Source organism: Malaclemys terrapin, chromosome 3 (assembly GCF_027887155.1).
Source record: "Malaclemys terrapin pileata isolate rMalTer1 chromosome 3, rMalTer1.hap1, whole genome shotgun sequence".
NCBI classification, from domain to species: domain Eukaryota; kingdom Metazoa; phylum Chordata; order Testudines; family Emydidae; genus Malaclemys; species Malaclemys terrapin.
This window is the reverse complement of record NC_071507.1, coordinates 14,143,884-14,171,719: the sequence shown is the minus strand read 5'-3', so window position 1 is coordinate 14,171,719 and position 27,836 is coordinate 14,143,884. Positions and strand designations below refer to the sequence as shown.

General features: G+C 41.1%; 1 protein-coding gene across 2 annotated transcripts in view; it reads left to right on the top strand.

The window, feature by feature from the left end:
* Positions 1-27,836, top strand: part of KIF16B (kinesin family member 16B) — a 217,322-nt gene that overhangs the window by 151,751 nt on the left and 37,735 nt on the right. For both annotated transcript variants that reach the window (XM_054023261.1, XM_054023262.1), the window contains 2 exons: positions 12,203-12,325; positions 22,376-22,465. In XM_054023261.1, coding sequence (XP_053879236.1) covers positions 12,203-12,325; positions 22,376-22,465 — 213 coding nt within the window. The remainder of the gene's footprint in view (positions 1-12,202; positions 12,326-22,375; positions 22,466-27,836) is intronic.

Here is a 27,836-nt window from a genome sequence, read left to right as displayed (position 1 = left end):
TCTTCTCTTCATCCCATATTAGTTTCTTTTTTGCTTTTTATGGGTCTGTGTAGTATATTGAGCATACAGCTTCATGAAAAGGCAAATAAATTTAAAATGTACATGTTTGATATGGTGAATGGTTCAGAATCTATACACAGGCAACCACTCTCTGCTCTTACTAGTACTATATTCATCCTTCTTTTCTGTGCTGCTGATTTTTACCCCTGCCATCTCTTAACTTAGCTTCACCAGAAAGCTCCAGTTAGTGTCTCCTGTCTCCAGTTAGTGTCCTCACTCTTGCCACTTGAATGGCACCCTCCTTCAGAGGACGCTTAACTACTTAAATGAGTATCTCTTGCCTCCTGATTCATCCACTTGGTAGTGGTGATTGGTTGAATCTCAGGATTCATGTTTGTCGTATCCATTAGCTTTACTCTATTATTGTACGTGGGTTAGAGTGTATTTAACCCCATAGGATGTTTATTATCTCCTCGTAACCCTATGGATGTTGTGTGTGTGTGTGTGTGTGCATGTATACACAGTTTATAAAAATCATTGCGTTGGCAGTCTGGAGATTGCCTGCTGACCCTCTAAGGCTTTCATCTTTGGCTCGTTTCTTAAAGGGAGACTATTTAAATGTCAAAATCATTGGATGCTAACATTCGGCTCATTAATTTTAATAACACTTGGTTTTTACTTCATAAAACCCTATCTTAAAATATTGCAAAGCCTCTTCTAATGTTTTCTCCTTTTAAGGTGCAGAAGCTCCATAAATTCTTCTTTGAATAGATGCAGACATGTATTCAAGTAAGTATGTGCGCACCGCATCTGCTGGAGCCAGACACTTTTTCTTAGCAGTACCGGGGGGTGGGGGGGTACAGAGAGTCATGCCTGTAGCCCGTCCCTTGGCTACATGAGGCAGCACCACCCTGACCCCCCTCAGATCCTTCTGACCACCTGTCAGCTTGAGTCAGAGCTCTATGTGGTGGTGGTTTCACCACCTTGTAATTCATCCTCATAGCCTAGTTTTAGTGTACATAGTTTATTAGTTTAGTTAAGTGTTAGAGTAAAAGTTATAGACTATATAATAGTGGTAGAGGTAGTGCTCCCCAGTGATGCCCTCGTTGGAGTTCAAGCAGTGCCCTTTGTGTGGAGTGGCGATTTCCAACAGTGACGCCCACACAAGGTGCTTGGTCTGCCTTAGGCGAAGCCCACCTTAAAGAGCGCTGTTTGATCTGTAGATCGTTCAAAAAGAGGACTCAGATGGCACGGGAACTTTGCCTCAAGCAGCACCTGCTTAAAAAGACCATGAGGCCTGGCCTGGTACTGAGGCCTCCTCAGGCCGCAGATCACCCTTCAGCTCAGAAAGTGCTTCTGCCTCCCGTTCTGGGGCAGGGGCCACTCCAGAGAGGTGCAGGAGTCATTCTCCATCGTTGATGTCAAAAAAGAGGGCTCATAAGACCAATCATGAGCGTTCCAGGTCCCAGGGTGACTCTTCTGCCTCCCCTAAGAATAGTGCGTACTGTCATGGGACCAGCTCCGACACATGGGATGGTGTGAGAGCCTCTCACCCTCCCTTGGTACAGGGTAGGGAGGGTGAACATCCCTTACCATTGACTTCAGTTCTGGTCTCCTGGCATCCGTGGAATCCGATACCAATGGGAATGATGCCGGCATCGACAGTGTCTGTGCTGTCGTCATACCTGGCTACAGTGGACCTACTCTGCCTTTCGATCCTGTCTATGCAGCTGGCACCCTCAATGGCATCCCAATTGGAGCATGCCACTGAACTCTTCGGCACCACACCAAAAAAGCACCCCTCCCCTGGGTTGGTAGGGACATGGTACTGGAGACAGTACAAGGTTCTTCAATACCAGGCCCTTCCTTAGCACTGATGCAATTGACGCTGCAGATGGTTCCATGGAGGTTGTTGTTGCCCCCAACATCGAGGCACTTCGGTACCAGTGTTTGCACCGGGACCAACCACGCCTGTGACACCAAAATTTTTCCAGTGGTGTCAACTGCGATCAGGAGCGATGATTCCAACCTCTTTCTGGATCCTGGATGAGTCGGATCACCTATTGGCTCCATCTGGAGTCGCTCCCCCCATGTCTCCGAGGCCCCCAGACTCCTCTGTTTCAGAGTCGGGATCTTTTGTCCTCCTGCTCCCACTTCAGCGGAGGAGGTCTGAAGGTTACCAGTAGATCAGTACGGCTGCCGGGGTTGGCATGTGCCCTGAGGCAGGGATGGAGGCCCCCAGCTCAGCACCATGATGAATTTCAGGCATTTGTCACTGTGCGCTGCTTCGTGGCTAAAATGTCTCTGCAATCTGCCCTTGATGCGGCAGACACTTTGGCCAGGTGATGGTCTCAGTGATTACTATGAGGAGGGCTTCCTGGCTCTAGAACTCTGGGATCATGCTGGATATCCAGCAAATGATTGATGACCTGCCTTTCAATGGCTGAACCTTGTGTTCGGACAAGGCCTAGATGGTCTGCGCCACCTCCCTTGGTGCCTGCTAAGTGCCCATTTTGACTTGTTGGTTCAGAGCACTGTTCCAGTTGTTCTTCCTCCCTTGTTGTCCCCCTGTTCCTTTTGGGACAGACTGGCCCACTTTTACAATGCCTGGGTCTCAATAACCTCAGACCTTTGGGTCCCTAGACCCTGTCAAATCAGATTCCTTTCCATGCCCCTCCCCCTTCCCTGTTCCTCTTCAGGGACCCCTCTCATGAGACATTGCTCTTTGAGCAGATCAGCTCTCTGCTAATGTTGGAAGCAGTGGAGGAGGTTCCACAAGAACAATGGGGTCCTGGGTTCTACTCCTGGTGTTTACCGATACCAAAATCCAAGGGCAGGATGTAGTCCATCCTCGACCTCTGTGGACTCAACAAATTAATCAAATATGTGAGGTTGCTCATGGTCACTCTATCAGCTGTTCTCCCTGCTTTGTCTCAGAATGGCTGATTCACCCCTCTGGACCTTCAAGACTCTTACTTTCATATGGCCATCCTACCAAGTCACAGGAAGTTTCTTTGCTTCATGGTAAGAGACCACCACTTTAACTATGTCATTCTCTTATTTGGCTTCTCTTCTGCCTGCCCGAGTCTTCACCGAATGCATGGCAGTGGTTGTTGCGTACCGCAAGAGGGAAGGGAAGCCATATCTTCCCCTAGTTCGATGACTGGTTGCTGAATGGAGCTTCAGGGAGGAGGTTCTTGTCCACATCGACACCATGCTACATTTACTCGACCATTTGGGACTCATTCTAAACACCATGAAGTCGACTTTGGTTCCCACTCAGCAAATAGAGTTTCTTGGGGCCCTGTTAGATTCCATGAGGTCGAGAGTGTTCCTTCTGACCGACTGCTTCCAGGCGATTCGACAGCTGTGTCTCAGTCTGCAATCACAGCCCTCCATAACAGCCTGTTGGGCCACATATCTGCTTGCACCCAGGTGGTCCAGCTTTCCAGGTTGTATCTTTGCCCTCTTTAGATGTGGCTCAGGATGGTTTACTGCCCTGCCCTGCCCTGCATTCTCTGGACAGGTTGAGTCCCCTTTCTCCATTAGCCCTGGAACCCCTGTGCTGGTAAGAGTCCCCACTCAATGTGTGCCATGGGGTCCCCTTTGTTTGGCCCTCTCCAGCCAAGTCAGTGGTTATCAAGACATCCGTTCTGGATTGAGGGTCACATCTGGACCTGTTGAGGGTGCAGAGCCTCTGGTCGGAACAGAAAACATTGCTCCACATCAGTGTGCTGTAGTTTTGGGCCATCCACAAGGCATGTCATGCCTTCTGGGACTGCATCAGGCATTCAGTGGTTCACATACTCACCAACAATGCCACTCCAATGTACTATGTGAACAGACAAAGAGGAGCCCACTCCAGATCACTTTGTCTTGAGGCGATAAACCTGCGGCAGTTCAGCATTGATGACGACGTCATCCCAATAGCTGTCCACTTACCAGGGATCTAGAACCACCTCGCAGATCATCTCAACAGGTTTTTCTCCCTGACCCACCAATGGTCTCTGAAGGTGGGTCCTTCAGATAGTTTTCACAACATGGGGCATCCCCATGATCTATCTTATCACAATGAGGGAAAACAGGAAGTGTCACCTATTCTGCTCTTGGGAGGAGCTCAGCCTGGACTCCCTCTGACACTTTCCATTGCAGCTGGCAGTCAACTCTTTTGTACACATTCCTTCCTATCCTGATCATTCCTCAGGTCATCACCAAGCTCAAGGCAGATCAAGCCAGGCTCATCCAGATTGCCCCAGAATGGCCAAAGCAGTGCTTGTTGTTGGACCTCCTCGCTCTGTCAGTTCAGCCTCCCATGACTCTTCCTCGGGGTCGTCCATACATGCATTTAGGGAACCTTATGCGATCACTGCTTCTTCCAGAGCAGATGCTAATGTTGGAAGAGCAGTCCTGCAATCCTTACTCAGGTAGACTCTCTGAGCTCTGCCTCCGGATGGGGTTACTGCTCACTAGTCATCTACTTGGAATACGTCTGCATCTACTCAAAGAAGAAGAAATGCTTACTTACTGTAACTTCGAGATGTGCTGCAGATGTGTATTCCATGACCCACCCGCCATCCCCTCTGCATCAGAGACTTCCCCTGGACTTTTAGTGCAAAGGAACTGAGGGGAGTTGGGGCAGCGCTGCCTTATATAGCTTGGGGAGGGGCAACAGGCATGAAGCGCGAGCACTGCCCCACAGGTACTGCTAGGCAAGTCTCTGGCTCCAGCGCACCCGGCATGCACACACTTACTTGGAATACCCGTCTGCATCACATCTCGCAGAACCACAGTTCCACTATCAGGAACTACATTCATTTACTCATTCTACTGTCTGTCCATATGCTGTTTTTTCTATAGGAAAAGAATAAATTATAATCTTATAAAGTAAACAAAGGAATCTACATGATCCTTTAGTGAGCCAGTTGTTACTTAAACATGATTCATCATAGGCACTTATGTAAATCCTTAAAGCAAACTTACAGAAAACATACAGGTATAGCCTATAACTCTTTTATAGTACATTATATATTGTAATCTTTAATAATAGTTTGGGGTGGGAGAAGTTGGACATGTCAAAACCCTATAACATATCCATCAGGATTTATTTAGTTCCTTTTAACAAAGTATGTCATGTGGTTGTATTTGGGTGATTTATAGTTTTAAAAGCAAGTCACAAAAAGTGAACTTTATGGGTGTTTTGTAATTCTTATATTTCTAATTGCCAAACCATAGTTTATGGCTTCCTTAAGATGAGAACTTGATACTTCTTTCCAGTATGCAGATATGCACTGACAGATATCTAATCATACACATTCCTTTAGTAGTACAGCCATTTTCATAATATCTAATGATGGCATATCTGCCTATCATAAAGAAGGATCAAGCCCTAAGATAATTAGTATGTGATATTTTTTTTAATAAGTAGAAGGTCGAACAATATAAACACGGAGTTTTTAATAAAATATTTTTGAAAAATTATTTTTGGGAATGGGGTGAAAAGCTAGTTATGATTAGGAATAAATCATAGGTAAAGGATATAGTGACTCTCTTTGAAACTGAATCTACTTTACTATTTTAAAACAAATTGTTCCATAATCAGGATATGATCAGTAGCCTACATTTTTTATTGGTTTGGCTGAGTCCTTTGAATGTAGTATTTTATCTATTTTCCTTACTTCTGATGCTTTAAGAAGAGCTTAAGTGCTAGATCCTCAGCTGTGGCCAACATATTCTTGGGGTGGGTGGGGGATAAGATAGCTGTAAGCTATTTGTTCTGTTCCTTTGATTCTGGGGGCTGATATGGTTTCTGATATAATTTAGAGTAGTCTCAGGATTGCACTGTTATCCCTGACTGTCCACTGACCCAACTGTTCTGGCAACCTGGGTTTGCTGGGTCTGAGTCATTCTGCCAATCTCCTATACTTAATGCCGGGAGAAATGTTGCTGTATGCATCCCAGTGCGGTTTCTATCTCTACACCTTGAGTGAGGTGGTTAAGCAGACTTTTTAGCTGCTGTGTATCCCTGAAGCAATGCAAAGCAGACAGCTCAGACCCGAGAAGCAGATCCTTTAGTTGAAAACCCAGTTTGTTGACAAATATTTCACAACTTGTCATTCTCCCTATTCTTAGAAGAGAAAAATATGCATGTATCTTTTTTGACTAAATTGCAAAGAGATTAAGTCTTAATATATTCTTAGTGTAGGTACTTTGACACTGTGATTTGAAAACAGAGGAAATTAGGTGAATGCAAATATATCAGAGATTTAGTTACAGATCTGGGCTATGCTTTGGTTTGCATTTTGAGCAATGGTCATGCTACAGCAGGGGTAGGCAACCTATGGAACGTGTTCCAAAGGCGGCACACGAGCTGATAATCAGTGACACTCACACTGCCCAGGTCCTGGCCACCGGTCCGAGGGGCTCTGCATTTTAATTTAATTTTAAATGAAACTTCTTAAACATTTTTAAAACCTTATTTACTTTACATACAACAATAGTTTCGTTATATATTCTAGACTTGTAGAAAGAGACATTTTAACGTTTTTAGAAGGTATTACCGGCACGCGAAACCTTAAATTAGAGTGAATAAATGAAGACTCGGCACACCACTTCTGAAAGGCTGCCGACCCCTGTGCTATGGTTAGAGTAGTTGCACCTAGGATTGCCAAAAGTTTCATAACAAGTCTCACACTTCTAACATGGTCAGCTGGCAATCCAGGGAATTGGGGCTACTACGCTAATGCTTCCCAACAATTAAGAATAGAAACATTTGGCCCTTGATGTCTCTCCATAAGATGCACCAAATGCCGATCCTGAAACCCATCTGAGAGTCTTGTTATCTCTTGTCTGTTTGCTTCCTGACCCATTGTATGATGATGTGTGGCTCTGAATGAATTCTTATCTCTCTCTCTTTTAAGATCCCACTCCAGGAATTATCTGAACTATTTAAAAGTGGCACGAGAGCTCCAGTAACCCATAGGCATGACTGTAACATAATAAAATCTATCCCTTACCTCTCTTACCGATAAAAAATCAACTGTTGTCTCTCTACTTTCCCTTGTTTCTCTTTAGGAGGAGTAAATGTTTGTGTGTTTTATAATATTTTCTGGTACATGGACACTAATTCATTGGTTGAATGTGCTCTCTGGACCATCTGAGGGAAATGGCCCTTGGCAGAAAGACTGATGGGGTCTAATCTGAAATTCTGAATTGTAAAGACCTCTCTCCAGTTGAGGTGCAGTTTCTTCATTAATATAAGCACATTACGCATTAGTTCCTACTATATGTTAAGCCATAACAACAATAATGTAATTCTTAAAGGTTTAAAAACAATTTTGGTTGGGAGATCTGCGCTGGAAGGATCTGGGGTGGTTTAGATGGAGATAGGGTGTTATGATTATTTATAGTAACAAAGCCCCCAATTCTCATTCCCCCAAACAAAAACCTACAAACCTGTTGACTTAAATACATTGAAATATGTTGATTTTTGTTTAAACAAATATATAGGGAAAAAAAGACAATACAGAAGGTTTTGAATAGATGGACATTTTTTTTGTCCTTATGGGGGAATTCTGCACCAAAAAATTCTACAGATTTTGTTTGTCAAAATAACACTATATAATCACACCAGTTTCAATATTTTGGTAGTTTATTTCAAAATATTTGTCAAGTATGTCTGAAACAATACAGACACAACAAAAAATTGCCCCGGGAGTAGAGAGTTAAAGAAACCCCTACGACAACCCAGTTTGCCCCCACCCCGAGCCTAGCTGCAGCCTCTCCGCAGCCCAGACACACCCCCCCCAGCGCAGACATTCATACCACCTACCCTGACCCCCACCAGCCCAGACACTCACAGACCCTACCCTCCTAGAGCCCAGGGATCCAGAGGTAGAAAGAGCCTGATTCTGGGTCCCCAGCTTGCACAGAGTTTCCTGTGCGATGCCGCCTCCTTCCTTCAGGGTGTGCTGGGAACTGCAGCTGCTGGGAACTCTCCAGTTCCCTCTCCCTCCCCCCGGCCTTGTCTTCCGCTGGGTCCAGCGGTCCCTAATGGCGGCCAGCAGCTGTGCAGCCCAATTATTGGGGTGGGGGAAGGAAATTCTGCATGCCCAACATCAATTTCTGCTTAATTCTGCATTGTGCAGTGGTGCATAATTCCCCCAGGAGTATTATGGGCTCACACAGTACAACACAATGATGTTTCAGTTGGACATACATAATCATTATAACCCATTTAGGCCTAAGGCCTTGTCTACACTACAAAGTTTTGTCAACAAAAATTATGCCGCTTTAATTAAAGTGCTGTTGCATCTCCACATGATCCATCCTTGTGTCGGCAGAGCACATCCACAGTAACAGCTCTTGCATTGACACAGAGAGCAGCGCACTGTGGGCAGCTATCCCACTGTGCAACTGCCCGCAGGATGCTTTGGGAAGTGTTTGCAATGCCTTATGGGGCAGGTACAGCATCACATGTTGCAGGTTTCTCAGTCCCATCGTTCCATAGGAACAGTTGCCAGCCACTTTTCAACTGAAGTGTGTGGGGGAGGGGGAGAGGTGTGTGTGACAGGGAGTGTGTGCATGGGGGGGAGAGGGAGAGACAGAAACAGTGTGTCTGTTGGGGGAGAGTGCATCAGCATGCTGTCTCTTTAAGTTCAGACAGCAGCCTGAGCAACCAATCCTGAAGTAGTGGGAGGGGGACACCCCCCCCACGGGGGACACCCCCCCACATCAGCCCCCAGCTCTGCACAGGAGTCTCTCCCCTCCCCCTCACCACAGCATCAGCCCTCTCTGCCTGCCTGCCTATGGTTCTGAGATTCCCTTTGAGTTCTCCCACAGCCTCCTCAGCTAGCGGGAGCAGCATCCTTAGCAGGTCTGTGAGCTCTCTGTGATGAGGAATGCCAAAGCTTCCCGGAGCTTAGAAAGGGGAGGGGCGCTTGACTGTGTAGCTAGATGCAAGGCAGCCGAGTTCAAAACAGTGAGCAGAGCGGTCACAGCAAGCAATGTGGGATACTGGGGGAACCTGTAATGGTGACATAACAAACAGCAGCATCTACACCGGGGTGGGCATGCTATGACCTGGGGGCCTCATCCGGTCCTCCAGACTTTTTAATCTGGCCCTCGAGCTCCTGCTGGGGGGCGGGTTCCGGGGCTTGCCCCGTACATGCAGCTCCTGGAAGCAGCAGCATGTCCCCCTTCCAGCTTCTACACGTAGGGGCAGCCAGCGGGCACCGCACGCTTCCTCTGCAGCTCCTATTGCCCGGGAACCGCAGCCAGTGGGAGCTGCTGGGACGGCACCTGCGGACGGGGCAGAGTGCAGAGCTGCCTGGCCGCGCCTCGGCCTAGAAGCCGGAGGGGGAACATGCTGCTGGTTCTGGGAGCTGCTTGAGCCCGAAGCAACCTTCTGCACCCCCAACCCCATCCCCACCCCAGAGCCCCCAGCCCCCTCCTGCATCCTAACCTCCAATTTTGACCGCATTCATGGCCCGCTATGCAATTTCCATACCCAGATATGGCCCTCGGGCCAAAAAGTTTGCCCACCCCAATCTACACTGATGCTTTGTCAGTTTAACTTTGCCGCAAGAAGCTTTATGCCTCTTGTTGAGGTAGTTTTATTTTGTCGCCAAAACAGGAGAGTTTTGCCACCAAAAATAGCATTGTAGTGTAATGTAGGCAAGGCCTGACTGATTCTGAGAAGACATTCCAAGTGAGTCTCATTGGAACTTAAAAAGTAAATAATTTTGAGAGCTACTGTTATCAGGGTTGGTATGTGACTATACATACTGTATGCAACACTTTTTGGATTATATAGAAAAATTCTACTACATGGCTGCATTTGGTTAGATACACCACAGAATTTCTGTACTCTACTCTTATTTGTCTTCAAATCTAAGGCAATGTAAATTCTACACTTTTCACGGAACAGTCTTGCACTGAAACTCCTTTTATTCCACTGTAATTTAAATGTTATTTGATGGTTGTCAAAGCTTTGTTAATTTGTTAGGACATTCTTTGCCAAATACTGTATTGTATTTTGTTTGGTACTATATTCTTTCTTTTTCTAAACTATTATTTGTATGTAAATTCTCAGTAGAAACCATATATTTTCCACAAAGATGAATAAGTGATAAACACCCTCTGTCACTATTTTAACTTACTGAGAGTAACTTTTGTGGTATTATTTTATAGCCAGATTAAACTAAAATGTCAGTTTCAGGGGAATGAACTGTTCCTCCTTTCAAGGTAGATATTAATTAGCGTTAAACAAAAAAAATCAGACCCTTTTTCCTTCCTTTTAGAAATCAAAAACCACTGAGATGTTCAGCTTTTGACCAATAACTTCTGTTTTTCAAGTTTAGTTTTCAAATGGAAACAATGAAAATTTTCAAGAAAGCAGATGCTTTCTGTGAAAAATTTCATTTTTGAAAGCCTAATTTTCTATTAGAAAAAGATGTTGGCAAAAAGTTCTTGACCAGCCCTAATAATATTTTAAAAAATTGAGTTTGGGATTAGTAATGTGTGAGAGAGATTTTTGCTCTGGCTGGCCAGTTCAAGCCAGGTAAATCTGTAAGTAACCAAAAGTTATCTATGGACAGATACCACAGAAAGAGGCCTATGTGAAAGGGTTGGTAGTCTTGGTTCAGTTCCTGTTAGCTATAAGTACACAGCGCAAAAACCACCATCACAGCTGAAACCAACAAGCACTCTGTGGGCAGTTGCGGAGAGACCAAGGATCAGTGAGCTGAAGACTGAACTACATTTTCTCTCACTCTCCCCTAGTTATAGTCCGTGCTGGTCAGAATTGGGGCATTTAAGCATAAGAGTTCATGCAATGTGGTGCCTCTACTAAGCTGTCTAGGATTGTCAATCCAACACGTGATAAATATGGATTTCACTTACTAAAATAACAGAAGATTACCTGGTCTTTTTTGCTTTAAAAGATTTATATGTGGTATAGAAATATAAAAAAATTAAACAGGATATTTTGGTTTTGGAGATCAATTTACAATACAATAAAAAGTCAGATATTAATAAATTGTAAATAACACTTTCAACTGGGGTTTTAGTATTTTTTCATAGAAATAAGACCTCTAAATAGCCTGTCGGCTTGCTCCAGAGCAAAGAACACAGAGTCTCAGGTGGTCATCAGTAAAGCATTGGAGATGGGCCACGGTCTAGATTATATAGGTGTCCTTGGGTAACATCATTATGTATAAAAATGGAATATGACAGCAAAATTAAAGCTGTTTTTTAAATCTATATTATAAACTTGTATTTGTCTCAGTGCTATTGCTTTTTAAAATAAAAGTGAAATTACGAAGCTTTTCAGACTAAACTCTTTCCACTAAAAAGATGGAGAACTTAATGGTACCAGAAATCACATAATTAATATCTTTATTCATTACAAATGCTTATGCCACTTTTGGACACAAGCATTGCAAAACATTAATATCTTGAGTTGCAAAAATATTTTAATTTTTCACACAACTTTGGAAAATACAAGATTGCTAAATTGCAGATCTTCTTAGCTCTTATTCAAAGGAATGCGCTTTCATTGTAGACTTATCTGTAAAGATGTCTGTAATCTCCAGCACCTTGCTATCCAGACCATGAACATTTGTCATATTTGACGTTTCTGTTAATCAGATGCGGCTTAAAGGATATGCTAGGAAACTGTTTTGACAATGGATTAAAGTGTTATCTGTACCTTATAAAATGGTATAGAATTATAAAATGCTTTAGGAGTTAAAATATTTTTAGGACTGCCCAGATTCTCTCAAGCTTTGCATGTTGTCTGCAAATAGGTCTGCTATTTAAAACAAACAAAAAGCAAGGTTAATTTCCGGTTGTAAAGTCCTAATTCATATTTTTATTTTTTCAAGATCAAAACATAAAGTTTAATGCTTCCTTTTTAGCTTTTTACTTCTAAGCTGCAAATGCCTTCAAATATTAAACAATTGAAATGGCTTTATCACCGTTTTTTTCATGTATATCTAAAGGAAATGTGAGGATTCATTAATAAGATGATTACCATTTTTCTTTCAAAGAATCCTTCATGTTTCTAAGTAACCTTTACCTCCTTTATGCTCTTTTCTCTACTTCTCTGTCCAAGAGCATTTTCTTATTTCTAGCCAACTAAAGTATATTCCATGTAGTGATTCTGGTCTTCCTTTGTTCTTCTTATTTGATATCTACTTGATAGCGGATGATCTGTCGCTCTCTGGGAGCAAATCCAGATGACCTAAAGGACCCAATTAAAATTAGCATTCCGCGCTATGTCCTTTGTGGGCAGGGAAAAGATGAGCACTATGAGTTTGAGATAAAGGTAAGTGTTTTTCAATTATCTTTCTTTAATGTTTGGGTTTCTTGCACACATGCTGCTTTGTTATACCATTACGGAGTGACAGAAAAATGCCCACAGTTCACTAGCAAGTGGTTATGAGATTGCTCTACCTAGCCATCCGAGTTCAAAAGGTGGAAAACATTCTTGCATTGTGAAATGCAGTTGGTAATAAAGTGTGGAGATATAACTAAGTTGACTGCTGCTCACAATGATGTCACAAGCAGTATAGCAGCCAAGAGAAGTAGATGACAACCTGAAAGAAAACTCCCAGGTTAAAAAATGTTAAACTTTAGAAATCTGCATGATTATTCCCAGGAAATGTATTGTGTTGGCTGCCAAAGGGCTTTCCAACAGAAAACATTCTGGATTTCAGAGATGACTATTAGCAGGATAGAAATGATAACTCTACTCAAAATGTGCAAAACAAGATGAGCTGTGTGGGACAGTGTCTTGACTTGGGCAAGATGTCATCCTTGGTAAGAGACTCATATATGTAATCTTAACTATCACTGATATCTCATTGGTAAAGAAAAAGGGAGCATTGTAAATATTCTTTTTGAAGGTTGTCACTTCTGTGTTTTTTCTATTAAAAATCCCCATTGTCACAAACTTTCTTACTCAACAGCACACTTTACTGGATACTGTGGGGATGTCTGCATACAGCATCTAACGCAGGGGTGGGTAAACTTTTTGGCCCGAGGGCCACATCTGGGCATGGAAATGGTATGGTGGGCCAAGAATACTCAGGAAATTCGGGGTTGGGATGTGGGAGGGGGTGAGGGCTCTGGGGTGGGGCTGGGGTCAGGGATTGGGGGTGCAGGAGGGTGCTCTGGGCTGGGACCGAGGGGTTTGGAGGGCGGGAGGAGGATCAGGGTTGGGGCGTGGGAAGCAGTCGGGTGCAGGCTCTAGGCGGCGCTTACATAAAGCAGCTCCCAGAAGTAGCGGCATATCCTTCCTCCGGATTACATGCAGAGGCGCGGACAGGCGCCACTCCTGTAGCTCCCATTGTCCGTGGTTCCCGGCCAGTGGGAGCTGCGGGGGCGGCGCTTGGGGCCGGGCAGTGTGTGGAGCCCCTTGGCTGCCCCTACACGTAGAAGCCAGAGGGAAGGCATGTTGCTGCTTCCAGGAGACGCGTGGAGCGGGGCAAGCCTCCAACCTTGCTCCCTGGCTAGAGCACTGGAGCGGGACAAGCCCCAGATCTTGCTCCCCAGCAGGAGCTCGAGGGCCGGATTAAAACGTTTTCCCACCCCTGATCTAATGGATCATATGCACAACTACAAAACTTCAGTGGTCAGACTATTGATCTCACTACTCCAGTTTAAATTTGGGGTAACTACATTGAAGTTACAGTAGAGTAGCTGAGATTAGAATCCTAACACAAGCTAAGTTTTACAAATAATACAGGTTTTATCACAAAAATCACGGTACAGTTTGATATAAAATGATTAGATATATGACGTTATTAAACTTGTCATGTTTTCCTCTAATAACAAACACAGCATTAAGCTATAGACATTTTCTGAGGTTCCATCTGCTCCCTGGTCTCCCCATGTTACTCCTCTCCTTCCACCCTCCATTCATTTTCTCCATGTCCAAACTCTGTTAGTTTCTCCAATTCCTATCTCCTTCCTCCTCAATGTTATCTCTTCCAGCATAGTTTCTCCCTGAGATTTTTTCATGTTCAACCTTGCTGGGTAAGTACAGGTACACTGCCTTTCCTTCCTAACCCAGGAATCGAGACCGTCTCGCTTCAAAGCAAAACATGAAAAGCTGAATGGAAACATGCTTGGTGAAGGTAGAGCATGCACAAGCCTGTATGATTGACACATCTCTGCAGACTGAAGACATCAATTTGGCTGGGGTCAGAGATAAGAGGATTGACAGCCTTTAGCTGCTGTGTGTCAAACTTGCTGACCTAGTTTTTCATTAGCTACCGCAGGTTAAAGGGCTTTCACTACAACATGCAGATCATTTCTGAGCTGTGCTCACATTCTGCCAGCTGCAAAATTGGTACCTGATCCATCAGGTTAGGTCAAAGGTGGTCAGACCTGCAGCTGGCCACATCACTTCCTTGCGTACCATTGGCTATGAAACTGAAATGCCTTAACCACATCAGCTCAATAAGCCATTGGCTTCGGGGAACTTTTTGACTTCATGATACCAAATCATCCCTCTCCCCCTAACTTTTCAAGAATCCCTCTTGCAAGTAACTACTAAGGAACAAGTTGCAGCCTTTCCACAGGTCAGAACAATAGAAGAGGGTGACATAGCAGTGTCAGGGAATGGGAGTCTACTATTGTTACACTCGTATGCCTTTGTTATCAGCTTAGTTACAGTAATAAACATAATACCTAATAGCCTGTAGGTGGCAACTCTGAAATTGGTTAGGGCTCTTCAGAGGTTAGTACCTGGGATATCCCTTATAATCCATAATCCTTTCTTTATTCAAGGCAGTTGACTCTCTCTGCTGTCCTCACAACTCATGTTTCTCTTTTATAGTATATTCTCTCCTTGGAGGCCACGCCATGCTGTTGCCCAAGCTGCTTTCCATATGGTGACTATTAGGCTCCAAGCCCCATCCCACAGCCCTTGTTATATAAGCCTACAACTGCCACTCCACCAGGGGCTTAGAACGCTGCTACTTCTCTGCTCCTGGGTTCCCTCTCTCTATTCAGCAATCTGGTTGCAGGGCCCCCGACTCCACTCCCCTCTGATTTGGCCTCAACTGGAGTATTGTGTCTAGTTCTGGGCACCACATTTCAGGAAAGATGTGGACAAATTGGAGAGAGTCCAGAGAAGAACAACAAAAATGATTACAGGTCTAGAAAACATGACCTATGAGGGAAGTTTGAAAAAATTGGGGTTGTTTAGTCTGGAAAAGAAGACTGAGAAGGGACATGATAATAGTTTTCAAGTATGTAAAAGGTTGTTACAAGGAGGAGGAAGAAAAATTGTTTTTCTTAACCTCTGAGGATAGGACAAGAAGCAATGGGCTTAAATTGCAGCAAGGGCAGTTTAGGTTGGACATTAGGAAAAACTTCCTAACTGTCAGAGTGTTTAAGCACTGGAATAAATTGCCTAGAGAGATTGTGGAATCTGCACCATCAGAGATTTTTAAGAGCAGGTTAGACAAACACCTGTCAGGAATTGTCTAGATAATTAGTCCTGCCACGAGAGCAGGGGACTGGACTAGATGACCTCTCAAGGTCCCTTCTAGTTCTATGATTCTGTGATTCATGGAACCATAATTACAAGACTGTCTTCCATAAAGATACCATATTGACTGAATGATTTCTACTCTTGAAGACCAAAATGCTTGAGGGTATAATGAGACCATCCAAACCTAATTCAGATGAGTGGGGGAGAAATTACAAGCAAGATACCTCATGCTTTAGGGAATAAGCCAACCATTAAGGGATAGGGGTTAGGAAGAAATTTCCTCAGTGAAATGGTTACTGCAGATATGTCCACTACACAGGTTTTTGCGTCTTCCTTTAAAGCATCTAATGCTGATCATTGCTAGAGATAGCCTATTAGATGAGATGGAGCACTGATATGATTCATTATGTCAATTCCTATGCTTCTGTATTCCATTCTGGTCTTATGACTACTCAGCATCTCTATCTGCAAGTTCAGAATGGTGACCTTAGTCTCAATTGTAGCATTTTAAATTCACAGGATTGACTTGGTGCTCTACTTCAGTCACTTACTTACACGTATCTGCCAGGTCATCTCTCAGGAACTACCTTTGTATCTTCTTTGGAGGGGTTCGTTAGCAGTGCAAAGCTCTACCATTTTGGCCAGGGTATTAAGTAAGCCTTAGCCGTGGCAGAAGCTCACTTGGGAAAGAAAGAAATTCACATCTTCCTCTACCTTGATAGTTGACTAATAAATGATGAGACAACCTGCATTCCAGATGCCTGGCTCCCGGTTTCGTTTCTGAGACCAAAAGATAAGCCAAGGTGATTCACTTTCACTCCTCAAAACACACTGCATTTGACTCGACTATAGATTCAAAAGTGGAAAGAGTTTACTGATACCTGCCTTGTGGAAGGTTTCAAGAAATACTTAATTATCTTGTCAATATGGTCTTAACCTCAAAAACTAGATTATGGGTTCCTGAGCCTACTGATAACTCTGTTTGCTAGATTGAGAATGAGGCCTCTTCACCAAAATTGTTTTCTTTAGGCAGATATAGCTTTTTTTAATCCAGATTGACTACCTCTCAAGAGGTGTCCCTCAAAGCCTATTCTCCACCAGGTGAAGTTAGGTTGATGCTTAGTTACTTTCTTAATAGAATGAAAATGTTCTGTAAAGTCCCAAGGTTATTAATAGTTTAGGATTACTATAGGATAGGATTTGGGAGAAGTAATTTTCTCTCAACCTCTTCTAGATAGTCTTTTGCACATACCTAGATGATGTTATGCTTCCCTTTAGTCTTAAAATCTATGAATCTATTAAGGAAAGGAAGGTTCTACCCTGTTTATTTCATGGATGTCCCTCATGGTCAGGGAAGATTACCAGCTGCTGAAATAACTCATTACCTGAGAATCTTTCCTTTCTCCCAAATTTAGATCTAAGTTTCTCTTTTATCAGAGTGAGATTTTTTCCCTAGTCTTACTCCTGCTGTTGGTCTCCCAACAAACTGCTCAAACTTTTATTGCTCTTTTCCTACCACAAAACTATGACTTTCCTGCACCCTACAGCCCTCAAACTCTGACTCAGATACACGTTGAACTATCAGAGAACATCTAAAGATAAGCAAGCCACATCTGTGAATCTTTGGAAACATACATTTTTATCAGCAGATGCTTAAATTAGTATGTGGCCAACACCCTAGATATTGCCATAATTTGAAGAAACAAAATCAAGAAATGAGTGTGAAAAAATGTCTTCTGCTGGCAAAAAATGGATACATTTTTTCCCTGGTATCACAAAGAAGAGCGAGCAATTCAGGGGATCTTGGCAGCACCTTAGTCTAAATATTCGCAAGTCCTTCAATCTAGTAGGCAGTCCTTGAATAAGTTCACTTCTAGCTATACTAGTATATCGTCAAGACAAAACATTATTTTCTAGTGCAGGCTGGCTTAGCACTGTGTCCATCCATAGGTGAGCTTTAGCTTTTTGGAGTGGGTCTTTTAAATGGTCCCTCCACCCTCATAGTTAGCTAACTCTAGTCCATCACGGTGAAACCATTGCGCACAAGATCCTACCTTTATTATTTTCAGGAGACCCTAGACTTGAGACCCCACATTGAATTGATTCATTTTCTATAAAAGAGACTCCTTAGGTCAGCACCAGCCTCTTCTGCAGCAGGAGAGGTGAAGTCCAGCCACTTATGCTGGTGTCTAGTGGTAGTTGCTAATATTAATATCCTTCCTACACAGTGCCAATGGATAGTTTTCCATATAAACTCCCATCTGCCAGGCAGTTTTGTATGCATTCCGTAGAGAATCCAAAATAGCCGGTCATGTTAACATAAGTGAAGGTACTTGATTATTTAAATGACTTGACCAAAGCCTCAGAGTATGTTTATATTGGGACTGGGATTGGAATGCAAGAGTCACTTGCTCTCAATCCAGGCTTACTCTCATGTTGTTGTACTGCCCATAGTTGTGGCCAGAAGCCACAATGGATGTTCAGCAGGGAAGCCCACTCTAGAGGCAGGCAATTGGCCAGCATCCAGGAGGAAGCTTGTGGTGGATATAATGCCACTGATGTCACCATTCATCCACAGACTCAATCAGATTGTACTGGATTCCCTCAAAATTTTGACTCCTCCAGGCATGGATTTCACTGACTCCAAAAGACAACTCTAAAGATTAGTATGAGGCAGAAGAGAGATAATTAACCTCTGTTTTTAGAGAAAATATCTCTCACTCACTCACAGCCTCCTAAATACAATAAATATAAATACATTTTTTTTTTTTAAAAATCCTCAGTTCTCCTTTAAATTCTTTGCTCGATATTTTAGTCAAAAATGTCTTCCAAGAAAGAGATCTGTGTAAATCTAGTTATAATTTAGGACCATTGAATTTTAGATCTTCAGATGCTGAGTTCATAGATTGTGGCAGAAACAAAAATGTAAACAAGGTTTTCAGCTTTCCCCATCACTGGATCAAAACCATACTGACTTGAAAGCCAAACGAGTCACCTGTCCCACAACGTTAAAGTCCCATTTGACGAGTGCCATAGTTAATGTCATTGGTGGAGATGGAATCTTTCTCCAAGGAAAAGATCTGCAGCGTAACCATTTGGAACTTCCTCATACTCCTTTACTTACTGTACCATTTGGACCTCTTGGCTGATACTGCGTGTAGATGTAAAGTCCTAACGGGTGATTATACTCTGGAAAAAGTACTGTAAAATAGCATCAAACTTAATCCTGCAGATGATAAATGAGCCCGAGAAGAATTCAGCTCATTCACCTATAACTGATCTGGTTCTGCAGTGCTGTATCTGGTTCTGCTATGCGAACAGAAGTAAAATTAATATAACTTAATTTTGTAAATAGAGCTTGCAGAAGTTATTTGCAAGGCGCACATCTGGTGCATTGAGGAACTGTTAATTTTCACAGTGACAATAACTACACTATTATTTCACAAAAATAATTAAATAGGCTACGCTTTCTCCTATCTTTTTATCTCCCTTTCTGTTGGCTTCAGGATAGGGCACATTTTTAATTACTTTTTTCACTGTTGTTTTTGTGTCTTAAAAAAAAAAAAGACAATGACTACAGTTTTCTTATGAGTGCCTCTGTAGGAAATCAGCATAAAATATTGATTAAACTGTTTACCCTTTGTCACCAAGCAGAAGAAAAGTTCAGCAGTCCGCATTGTCATATTCTCTTTCCATAAACCTAATTTCCAGGTAGGAAATAACCCTGTTTAATCTAGAGCAGAAATAAAACTGCAGTTTTAGACTACTCAATTAAATATTAATTTATTAGTGTTTGCAATAAAGTCAAAAATATATTTAATTTGATCGACTACAAGGGTTCCAAAAATAGCTGTTGTTTTCCACATAAATCCATATTTAGTATTGCACTGTCACAATGTTAAAAATGAGTTTAAAATGTTATGGAAAAAATACATTATGTGCTATCCTCTATATATAGATGCTAACACTGATAATATAAAATTGTTTTAAAATAAACTGTGGCAGAACATACCATAAAATTTAAAAGAAACTAAATCCCATTCTGCAGGTCAGCCTTTTGAAAGTTTTACCCATATCCTCTGTATATGGACTAACAGTCCCTATGTTTTAGATATAAAATTTGATATTTTGAACTGCAGCAGCACAAAAATGACCTGCCCAGTCCAGCCCAAATTAACTTTATATGCTACTGCTCTAGGGAAGTTCTGCAGATTTTCTTGGCTGGGTAGCCACAGAAGCTATGCTCACACTAGAGACTCTTTTGACTACATTGGTTGGAACAGGCCCTCTGTAGTGGCTATAGAAAGTTACATTAGGTTTTGCACAACCACCCTCTCTTCATGCGTGTAGTCTGAGTCTGCCCTGTCCTAACATCCAGGAGGATTATGGAGCTTTTGGGAATATTAGGATCCTGCCAAACATTGAAATTGAGCCACTTGAAATCTCAGCATTGAGGGTGTGAAGAAAGTATCATTGCCTGGGCAGCAGAACACAAACTAACCAAGGAAGGATTTTAAAATAGCAATGGTTTGAAGTTTTTTACTTTCTCTGGCTGCTGGATTGACACTAGAGAAAGGGGCCATATGATTTAGAGCAACCCCCCGCCCCTACCCACCAAAGGACTGTTGGAGTTAATGCCTTCATTTTTAAAACAACCTTGGAACATAGCTTCTCAATACTGCCTTCTACTTACCTCAACCCAGTCTAGCATCAAGCAAGGTAGATAATAGAGTCATTGAGCTTTGGTAAAGTTTCACAGGATGGAGGTGCGAAATAATAATTGGGATTTGAAGTCATCTCGAGGCAGTTTGATTTGAGTAATTCTTTGCTTCCCTAGAATTTATGCAGTTCTCAGATGCCAGAGCAAGATATGTTGACAGGCATTTTTGGCACATTAACATCAGTGCTCTTCCACAGGTGTGTGGTCCAGAGGGCTATTAATGTTTTGAGCCTGCTAAGACTCCCCCTCCTTCCCCCTGAAACTTAGAAAAAGGGCAACAGTCATTTCTGGACTGAGATCTTGTAAGCTTAAGAGTGTCAGCCCAGAGTTAAATTTTACCGCTTATTTATAATCCCTGAAATACATAATTAAAACAAACAATTAAATGACCTGAACATTATAGTTGCTCAAACATTAGTTAATTACTACCCCATGTATCATTTTTGCATTGTGAAAGACATCCTATTATAGTCTAACATTTGCTTAGATTCTTAGAGTGATGTTATCATCTAGGTAAATTAAAAATCATTTTGTCTAAAAGGTTAACATTCTTCAGTATATCAAACTGTTTGTTGAATCGTCATTCACTGTTACAGTATATATTTATTTCAAACTGTTAAGTGCATTCAGGTGATTCTTAAATCCTTGAGACATTTATTAAAAAATATTGTGGATGCAATTGGGTATGAATTGTTTATAAGGAAATGCAATGTGTCATGCATAAATGTTGATTATGTTTAAGTAGCGTTTGATCATATTTGTGACATGAAAGATGGATTTTATAAAAAAAAAAATTCAAAGAAGGGAAAGGTAATGAATTTGCTTATTAAAGACTTGAAGCAGTAGAAAACTCATATTCTTAACTACGTTAAAAAGAGAACTGAATATCTTGAGATCAATTTGTTACATGCCCTTATTTTTTCTAGTTGCTACGTTACACAATGCACATTTATTTTTCCTTTTGCAAAATGTTATCACTATGTAATTCCACTGTTGTATGCACATCAAGAGGGAATGAAAAGGTCATAGTTTATATGGTATTAATGAGTTAGCTGTGACCAAATAAGGAACTCATACACAAGCTCCTTCTGGTTTTGCTGTTCCAAGTTCTTTCCCCCTTCCCCTATTATTCCATCTTGTCTGCTTTTCTCCAGTGCTGTAACTACACTATATGATCAATAGTGACCAATAGTTATTTTAGATTTACTTTGGTGTTAAAAGCCAAACCAAGTTCTTTCTGGAATTAAATTTTGTTGACATGTTTATCTTTGCCCTCCATGCATAACATAAGAAGTTCAAGGGCTATAACTCTTATTAGCCAGGTTAATAGATTTAATTTAATACCAGGTATGTATATATGTTAAGACTTTGGAATTGCAATAATTTCTACTAATTTCAGAGACTGAAAAACTTACTTTATGTCAAAGAATTTCTCAGTTGAAACAAGGAGTTCAGGTATTCCCAATTGCTTAGGATAGGTTGTGCCCCCCTTAGTGACATTGATAAGTACCTACTCAAGGAATAATCCTGTTGGCTTCAGTGGAACTACTCTTATGAGTAAGGTGCACACCCATGTGAGTAAGGATGCTATAGAACCCATTCCATTTTGAAGAAATATATTCAATTGAAACCTCGAAAATTACATGACTGTTACAATGTAGCTTACAAATGTTAAATACTCTCATGCAATAATTTACAGTATGAATGTGCGTAATATATATACGTATAGTGACACAAAACCAGTGCTGTGTACTATAGTGCAATAGATTATACCATTCATTATTTTAAATAATAATTTTGGTATCTAAAGTCACCATAACTACACAGTTGAAAGGTTTTGAGGGGGTATTTTCACATGCATACAGATTTGTGAAGCCACTCTGGAATATGCAATAAAAGTGTTCAGTCTCTGTTACTGAATAAAAATGGCTAAAGATTTCTTGTATGTGAAATCAAGCAACTAATTTTGTCAAAAGCCAGTTGTGCTCCCCTCCCAATACATTCTACCACCGTTACAACTGAAAAATTAAGTAAACTTATCAAACTATGTAGTGTTACATATGGGAACTAATGTTGCCTGCTTTATATAGCAACTTTGTTTGCTGCATTCTTTATAATGACAAACTGTTTTTTGTTTGTTTTCTGGTGAATAGATAACAGTCCTGGATGAGACCTGGACAGTATTCAGGCGGTATAGTCGTTTTCGAGAAATGCATAAAACTTTAAAGTTAAAATACCCAGAGGTAAGTCACTGGGAAACTTCTTTTGAGGGATAGAATGGGAGTGAGGCTTGAAAAGAAAGATGCTTTCAAAAGATACATGCTGTCTAAGATCCTTATTCTCAGATCTGTGCTCCTTGCATAAGACTCGCAGGCCCCTGTAGTAGTTTGAAGTTCCAAAGTCACTGGGTCCAGCAAGATAATGATTGCATTGTCAACAAACTATGTTGCCTCTAACCATTAATTCCTTTCTTAGGGCTGACTGGAGTTGGTCCCTGCAGTTGCTGTGCTCTACTCTGCAGTTCACTCCAACATACCTGTTGTCTCATTGAGTCATCTTGACAACTTCTTATGTTCCTTAGTTATCCTTTTATAATAGTTCCTTGCAGGTTGCTATAAAATATGATTGTTCCTTCTGGACACCTCAGAGGTTTTGAATACTGAGCCTTTGTTGAGGAGTAATGTCTCACTGTGCCTTAGTTCACCATAGTGTGCATTAATAACATTCTAGTCTTCACTCTTAACATTTGATTTTTGAATTCCCTCTCCTCCCCTTACCCTCTCTTTCTTGGGTGTCATAGAAAAAGCATCCCAGCAGCATCAAGAAGTATCCTTGTGTGAGGCACATCACAGGCAAACATGCCTGGTTTATTTCAGAGTGGACCATGCAATAGAAATTACTGTGGGCTTGCCAGGCCCTGAGATGTTCTCCTTCTCTCCCCTAGTGTTTCCTATAAATAGAAAGTCTAAGCAATTTGGAAAGCTCTGAGGCTGAAAGTCTAAAATAGACCTGGATAAAAACACAAATTTTCCACTTTGCAGGATTTTCCATAATAATAAAAAAAAAATTGTTCCTCCCCCACCCATTTGAAATTTCCCAAAAATGTAATTTCTAAAAACCAACACTGTTTCTAATTTTGACTTATCTATACTACACTGTATAATATAGAATTAAAATAATTGAAATGAAAATTCATTTCAAAACAGAAAGTCAAAATGTTCCCGTTTAACCTCATCAAAATGCTATTTTTCAACTTCTAAATGAAATTTTCTTGAGCTTGAAAAGTTTAGCAGAAATGTCACTTTTGACAAATCAGAATTTTCCAACAGAAAAAAGTTCCATCCAAAATTTTCCAAACTGCTCTACTCTCAAGTCATATACCTGATTTTATGCATTGACTCCAATGTCAGTCATGTCGGTGTGAGTGTAGGTTTGATGTGATAGTTCCCAGAGTTTATACAGAATTCAACTTCATAGAATATTACAGTGTTACAGTCTGCATCAAAGTTATTTCTGGCTGCCTTTTACCTGTCAGGAAAACACAACACTATCATAGATAAGCTCTTCTGAGAGACACAACTGTTAATCTTTTGATCAGAGGGATAGTAGATGAGATATTTACCATTCCTGTGAATGCCAGAGTGCAAATCACTATATAAAGACTTGATTAAAGATGGATGCTTATTAAAAATAGATTATGAAAGTTCACACATGACTTTCTTCGGTATTTCTAGTAGCAAAGGTTCTGAACAAATTCAGGTGAGGAAGCTGTTTGGACAATCTAATGACATCCTGTTGCCTGATACAAATGCAGTTGTCAACCCTGTTATTGATAGCAGTGTCGGGTTCCATTAGACTGAGCCTTGTCGTATCTCACCTCACCAAACCAGATCCCCCATCTAAATCCCATTGTCCCGGCATAGCTCATGAAAGAGTGGAGGTGCAAGGTTTGGTGTTTTAAGTCCTATTAGCTGCTCAAAAGATCTATCTATGCAGAGCCATCTACATGCACCTCCCGCCTTCCTCCAAAAACAGACCCCATTCTTGAATAGTTATCATCTGGGTCCGGGTTACAGACATCTTCCCTGACATTCCATTCCATAGCTGTTGAAGGGAGACTACCTTCTCTGCAATGTATAATGATCAGATTCAGGAAGAGCCTGTTGCTCTGAAAACACCTGTTAAAAAGCCCCTTGTGACATGGAGTGTTATTGTGACCTTTTTGAATGAGATAAGACCTCCTTTTTGAGCCGCATTCTAGAAGATTTGCAGGGCAGCAATATGGCATTTGTTGCACATCTCATGAAGCATTATTGATTGATCACTGCCTAAGCAAAAATCAAGTCGGGCTTGCTGGTGTTACAGAACTTATTTCTCTTGCCACCTCCTAATTTTGCTGTACATATTTTTAAGATATCTTAGCTCCCTCTCTCCCCTATATTTTAAATTGAATGTAACATATGTTTTTCCTTGCAGTGTGTCTTTTACTGTCTGTTGCAATAGCTTTGGGTGGTGTACTTACATATTGTTGAAAGATGACACTTAGAGTAGGAATCTATTATAACGTCTCTTTGGATAAGAGATACTGTAGTTAATGTTATCTGATGAGAGAGAACCAGATTGACCACTACTTACCTGCCCTCAAAGTGGAACGTTCTATAATCCTTTATTGTTTTTCCAAATTTCACAAATTTCCACTTTTTGCTTCAAATGCAGTGATAACTGGAAGCTCTAGGTATCATTGCAACTCCACTACAGGGTTGGCAAGTGATGCCCTCGCTGGAGCTTGCTGCTTAGAACTTTAAGCTTTGTGAGTTTCCTACCAGCATTGAGCTAGTTTCCTACCAGTATTGAGCTGTAGTACATCTATATATCTTCAAAGAACAATAATTACATGTAAATAATTATCACTTCTCCTCTGGAGAATATCCATTTTGATACACATGGCTAGTAAAATTTTTGGGACTGGTCTAAGGTCTTTTTATTAACGAAATACTTGTTTAACCATGCGGATAATAGAAAGTGATATACATGTTTTACTTGTTCCCTTCTTAACTATTTTCACTATCAGCCACAGTATATTAATCATTGCCATATCTCATGGTTCATGATACTTTCTTAAAATATGAGATACTTTCTTAAAACAGCATAGTAATTTTTGGTTTAAAATATATTCTATTTGAGAGAGAATGTATAATCACATTTATTTCTAAACAATGACGCTATAACTTTTATCACTATGAACTTTTTAGTACTTATTTAGTTACCAAGGTGACAGGTTGTTTCCATTTGTATATAGCCATAGATAATTTCTAGATGTTAACATACCTTGTGGCAGCAACCATGTAGTCTTGTGTGTGTGTGTGTGTGTGTGTGTGTGTGTGTGTGTGTGTGTGTGTGTGTGTGTGTGTTGGTTTGGTTTGGTTTGGTTTGGTTTGGTTTGGTTTTTTACAGCACCTGACACAGTGGGGACCCAATTCTATCTTGCAACTTTCAGCACTACAAATAATAAGTGACCAATTTGTGGGCAAAAGAGGTGTTAACATCTACACTTGATTTCTAGTTATCAACATGTCCACATGTTTCTTTTGTGAAACATGCTTATTTAAGGAAGTGGGGGGAGGGGGAGCAAAGAAAAGAAATCTGTTTGCCAAATCATAATGAACATGAGGCAACCAGGATGGAGTGTGGGGTGTTTTTTTTTTGGTTTTTGTTTTGTTTCATTTTTTTTCAAGAATAGCAGTGCTTACATTAAATAGGCGAGTTCTGTAGGATCTCCAATATTTTACCTTTATTTAAAATACCTTTTGAACTGTACTATTTTTAAATGTAATTTGCAACATGTAAAAGGAGCTATCTCTGTTTAACTCATTGAAAATCACCCAGACATTTCTACTGATCCCTCCCTGACATAAGTTGTCACTGAATTATTAAACAAGTGCGTAAATATAAAATTTGGAAAAGTTGCATCCATGAATTATTCCAAATAAATTCAGTTCCGAAAAGCAGCTGCATAAAAATCTATTTGAGTTGAATTATTTAATGTAATTCACCTTCCAACTCTAAATTATTTATTATAAACAGAAAATATTGTATACATGTTTAATGTATACAGTGCCCTGCTTTTGGAAGTGAACTTTACAACTCATTAGTTGCTGCACTTGAATTACTACATCAGTATTTTAATAATTTGCCGATCTTGCAGTTTGTTTTACTGCCAGTGCATTCCCAAAAGGAACGTATTGAAAAACTGATTTATTGGAAAGGTAGAATGTCTAACATTTCAGAAAGATGAACTGCTTAATGTCCGACAGTCTCAAATATGCAGTAAATTATTTTACTTAGCAGCACATTTAAAATTAGATTAATAAATAGATTTTGATAACTAATTGAATTTATCTAATTGAAATGTGTTGCAAGGAAATTTTAAGACCAAAGTGGCATGCAATGTGAGATTTTTAAGTGCTGCGAGCAATACTGTACTTTGGTGTTAACCGAGTGTATTGTATTAAGTGTGCGCAATAGTCATAGACAGATTCAGGATTTTTTCTTGCATTGATTCTTTAATTAATTTTAATCCAGACAATACTTGTCTTTCAGATATAGCAGCACTCGTAATTAAAGTGTTTTTGTTGTTTGCCTTTCAGTGAAGAAGCCTGACAAGCAGGTACCTTAGTTGAGAAGCAAGAACTTTTAGAGCTGAATTCTTTTTCTTTGTTTTATTTAAGCAGCCCTTTTTATGTAGTGCTATGTCATGGTTTTATAATTTTCCCCAAGTAATGGGTAGTGCAGGAAAAGATTCATTCACTGCTCCCCAGCTTGCTTCAGATAGGCAGATTACTGGTGTAGTAATCACCCTTTTATGGTGAAACTGACTGTCTCATTGGGATTACTCCCTGTCTGGTGCCCAAAAAACAGGTGGGTGGGATGTGAGCACAGAGGGACAAGTAGTAAGTCCCTATTTCTCTTTCATGCCTGAATCCAAGGTCTGGGTGTCCATTCATCAGCATCCAGGTGGGGGTCTTTTCTCCCTCTTATGTCCCTATGTACTGGCATGATCTGGCCTATGGTTATTAATGTAGGCTTCGCTCAAGGAGGGACACTGAGCTTATTTTCACTACCAGGGTTAGTCAACTTAAGTTACGCTACTCCAGCTACATGCATTACGAAGCTGGAGTTGATGTAGCTTAGGTCGACTTACCCCGGTGTCTTCACTGCGCTGCATCGACGGGAGATGCTCTCTGGTTGGCTTGCCTTAATCTTCTCGGGGAGCTGGAGTTCCGGGGTTGAACTGAGTGCGCTCTGCAGTCGATTTAGAGGGTCTTCACTAGACCCACTAAATCGACCCCTGCTACATCGATTGCAGCAGCGTTGAGCTTCCTGAAGTGAAGACCGGCCCACTCTCAATCTTCCTCTGGGATTTTTTTGTTCACTGTTCCTCTAAACATTATTCAGGGAAGCACTAGATGGTTGAATTGAAAGATTTTGTATTCTTGCTAGTGTGCATCTTTAAAAATATGCAGGATCCACTAAAAATATTAAATACCTTTCTAATTAAAATATAAGGACATGAGGCATGCAGGCAGGAGCACTCCACTACTGAAGCTACTCACT